Genomic DNA, 3317 nt, shown 5'->3' with positions numbered 1-3317 from the left:
CCAGGCCTTGAAGAAATTTGTTCCAAGACCCGGAAGCTGAACGGGGACCCGAAAGTTCTTAATAACCCTGGAGCATTCAATTTGCATTTTAAGGGACTGCACTCTGCCACCCTAGGTGTGGCCTCTCTCGGTACCTGTGGGGATTTCGTATTCTACCGCTCGGAAGCTGGTCACTACCAAGTTCCCCGTGCTGCACTCTGCCTTCTGCAGTAGGCCACTCTCAGTCTTAAGTTGGTGCTGGTGTGGTGAAAACCATCATGCAAGGCTTACGCTGTTTTCCACGTCTGGAGAAATAGGATATAGATTGCTCCCTGCCGTGGCAGTACTTGTGCAATGTGCAAATTCCTTGGATTAACCCTGAGGTGTTACAGTACTCTTGCATAGGGGACCCCGATACGCCTGAGGCTGTACAGGGGTTTTAGGTAGTATTGACAAGCATACTCAGGCTGATCAGACCCATTCCTGCATTAAGTCTCATACCTGTATTGTTTTTTTTGTTAAGATATCGAAATTACCTGCTGTTGGAGATTGGTCGGGATCGAAGGTCTCTTTGACCTGACCCAGCTAGTTTGCCCCTTTAAGGACTATGGTATTCGTACTCTATCTTATAGTCGTAACTATCTTATTATATACGCTATGTCCGTAGACGTTCAGCATACATATGAGTAGATAACATAGTGCTTAAATAGTATAGGATGATGCTCGGAGACCATGGGGTCCCGTTGACGAAGGTTCTCAATGCTTGCATGAAGCGTGTAGTCGCGTTCATCCACTAGATCGAGCGGGTTTGGAGATCCTGCTGGGGCGTAGCTGATTTGTGCTTGTTAGCACCCTTCTTTGGAGGAACCCTTCCCGAAGCTGTTCTGCCCCGGTTATTCACCCTCGCAATTGCCGGTTGGTAGTTGTTGGAACTCTGGTTGATCTTGTCGATACGAGGTGGATGACGAGGGTCCTGCGGGTACCATGTCTTGCAGATGTGCGTCGTCTTGAAGGATCTCAGGGGAGACCAGGCGGAGCGGTCGACGTGGGTTGTCTGGAGGTCTCCAGGGTTCGGGGCTTGCGTTTCGCGGAGGGATCCTCGCTTGCCCTTGTGGTTGACCCAGGATCTCCGGATATACGGGACCCTAGGTCTTTTCTGTAATTGCTATAAGACCTTCGTCTTCCCCTTCAGGGTAGTCTGGTAGCAAGATCGAGAGTTCTCCTGATCTCCTTTGACTGCTCGGATGCCCCAAGGTGTAGGAAATTTCACCATCTGGTGGAGAGTTGAAGGAACAGCTCCCATGTCGTGGATCCAGGGTCGTCCCAGAATCATGTTGTATGCGGAATGGCAGTCTACGACTAGGAATTTGGTAGACAGGTTGATCCCCTCAGCGTATACTGGTAGAGTGATTTCTACAGCGGTTTGCTTGACTTCGCCGCTGAATCCGATGAGTGGGGTTACCTTGCGCGTCAGGGTATTTTCCTCCAGCCCTAGGTCCTGGTACGCCGTCAGGAAAATGATGTTGCTGGAGGAGCCGTTGTCTATCAATATCCTCTTCACCAGGCAGTTTGCTACGGTGAGAGAGACGACTAGAGCATCATGATGGGGAGCTAGGATCCTCTCTTGCTCTTTCGCTGTGAAGCTTATCTCGTCGGTGCCTAGGAGTAGGCGTTTAGGTTGACCAGTCTCCAGGCCATATTTAGCATTGCGGGTGCTCTTCTTAGCAGCTGCATGGCTGATACCGCTTATTTCTGAGCCTCCGGATATGACGTGAATCACCCGGTCTTGACGAGGTGGAGAGCTAGGTGCGTCTCCTTTTGGTTTCCCCGATGTCTCCTTGCTGAGGTGAGCCTTGGCTTTCTCTGATAGGAACTCCCGGAGATGTCCCTTTTGAAGTAGTTCGTTGACCTCGATTCTCAAGGCGATGCAATCCTCTGTCTTGTGCCCATGATCGCGATGGAAGTCGCACCATACCGCAGGGTTCCTGAGCGAATCATGTGCTTTCATCTTCTTGGGCCACTTGACTTGTTAACCCATCTGCCTTAGCGTGTTGATGAGCTCCGGTGTAGATATGGAGAGATGCGAGATGTCGGGCCATGTTGCCACAACCATCCCTTCTTCTTTCTCATGGGTCGGTATTGGAACCTGCCCCGGTTTCTGCTTCCGGAGTCTTTGGATCCCTTCTGGGAGGATCTTTCGTCTCGGTCCCCTCGGTCTGATCGGGTGGACCTATGCTCTTGCTTGGGTTGAGCTTTGGCGCGAGCAGCTACATCCTCCTCCCACTTCACTTGTGCCCAGGCTTGTGATAGAACATCTTCCATGGTTTTGCGCGGGTACATGGTTAGTTCTTTGTAGAGTCCTCCATCCGGGAGCAGTCCTCTTTTGAAGGCAGAGATCGCGGTAGGAATGCTGCATTCAGGGATTGCTACTTTCTCTTGGTTGAAGCGGGCTATGTAGTCTCGTAAGGGTTCCACTCGGTGTTGAAGGACCTCGTAGAGACCATCTGAAGTTTTCTCCAGGCTCCTGCTGCTCGCGAATTGCTCTACGAACTTGCCGCTCAGGCTGGCGAAGGAGGATATGGACCTGGTAGGGAGATTGATATACCACTGCAAGGCGGGTCCGATCAGAGTGGAACCGAACCCTTTGCACATGGTGGCTTCGCGGGATTCTTTGGGGAGTGCAACCGCTAACATCCTCTGCTTGTATTGAGCTACATGATCGTCGAGATCGTTGGTGCCGTCGTACATCTTGATGCTGGGGAAAGAGAACTTCCTAGGCATCTCAACCGAAGCGATCTCCTCGGTGAAAGGAGTATCGGTGTATGAATCAGGGTTGCTTCTCCGGATTGGGGGAGCTACCCCTGGTAGACGCTCCACCACAGATTTCATGGCGTCGAGTCTCTTGGAGAACATCTGCTCTAGGTAAGCGGTTATGGAAGATTCGGTTGCTGTCTTCTCAAGCTCTTCCCTCTCAAGCTCGAGTTTGGAGTCGCTTTCCTCCAGGTTGTGGATCTGATGATCTTCAGCTCGTGCTGCCCCGGCTGCTGGAGTCGCGTTAGTGTTGCATTCTCCGGCACTGGGAGTATCGAGGTTTCCCATAGGTCGGACCCGAGCGTTGAAGCGACACTTCTTGTTGCTTGCGGCGTTGGAAGCCTTATTCTAGTCTCGGAGAGTTGCGTTCTCCGTCTGTATCTGGTTGAGATTTTCGGCGCTTTGCTCCAGCTGTTTGGAGTGTTCGCTAAGTTTTTCCTTCAAGCTTTGAACTTCGGAAGTAAGCTCGGGATTCTCGGCTGCTTCCCGAGCCTTCTGCATGTCGGTCACTTGGCTCTGCAGTCCAT

General features: G+C 51.7%; 1 protein-coding gene across 1 annotated transcript; it reads right to left on the bottom strand.

Annotated features, from left to right (window-relative positions):
* Window positions 1-1144: 1144 nt before the first annotated feature.
* Window positions 1145-1987, bottom strand: LOC106330525. The gene has a single exon (XM_013768977.1). The coding sequence runs from the start codon at window positions 1985-1987 to the stop codon at window positions 1145-1147; it is 843 nt and encodes a 280-aa protein (XP_013624431.1).
* Window positions 1988-3317: the final 1330 nt, after the last annotated feature.

Source organism: Brassica oleracea, chromosome C3 (assembly GCF_000695525.1).
Source record: "Brassica oleracea var. oleracea cultivar TO1000 chromosome C3, BOL, whole genome shotgun sequence".
Classification (NCBI taxonomy): Eukaryota; Viridiplantae; Streptophyta; class Magnoliopsida; order Brassicales; family Brassicaceae; genus Brassica; species Brassica oleracea.
Note: the sequence above shows the minus strand (reverse complement) of the source record. Positions and strands in the feature narration are given on the sequence as shown.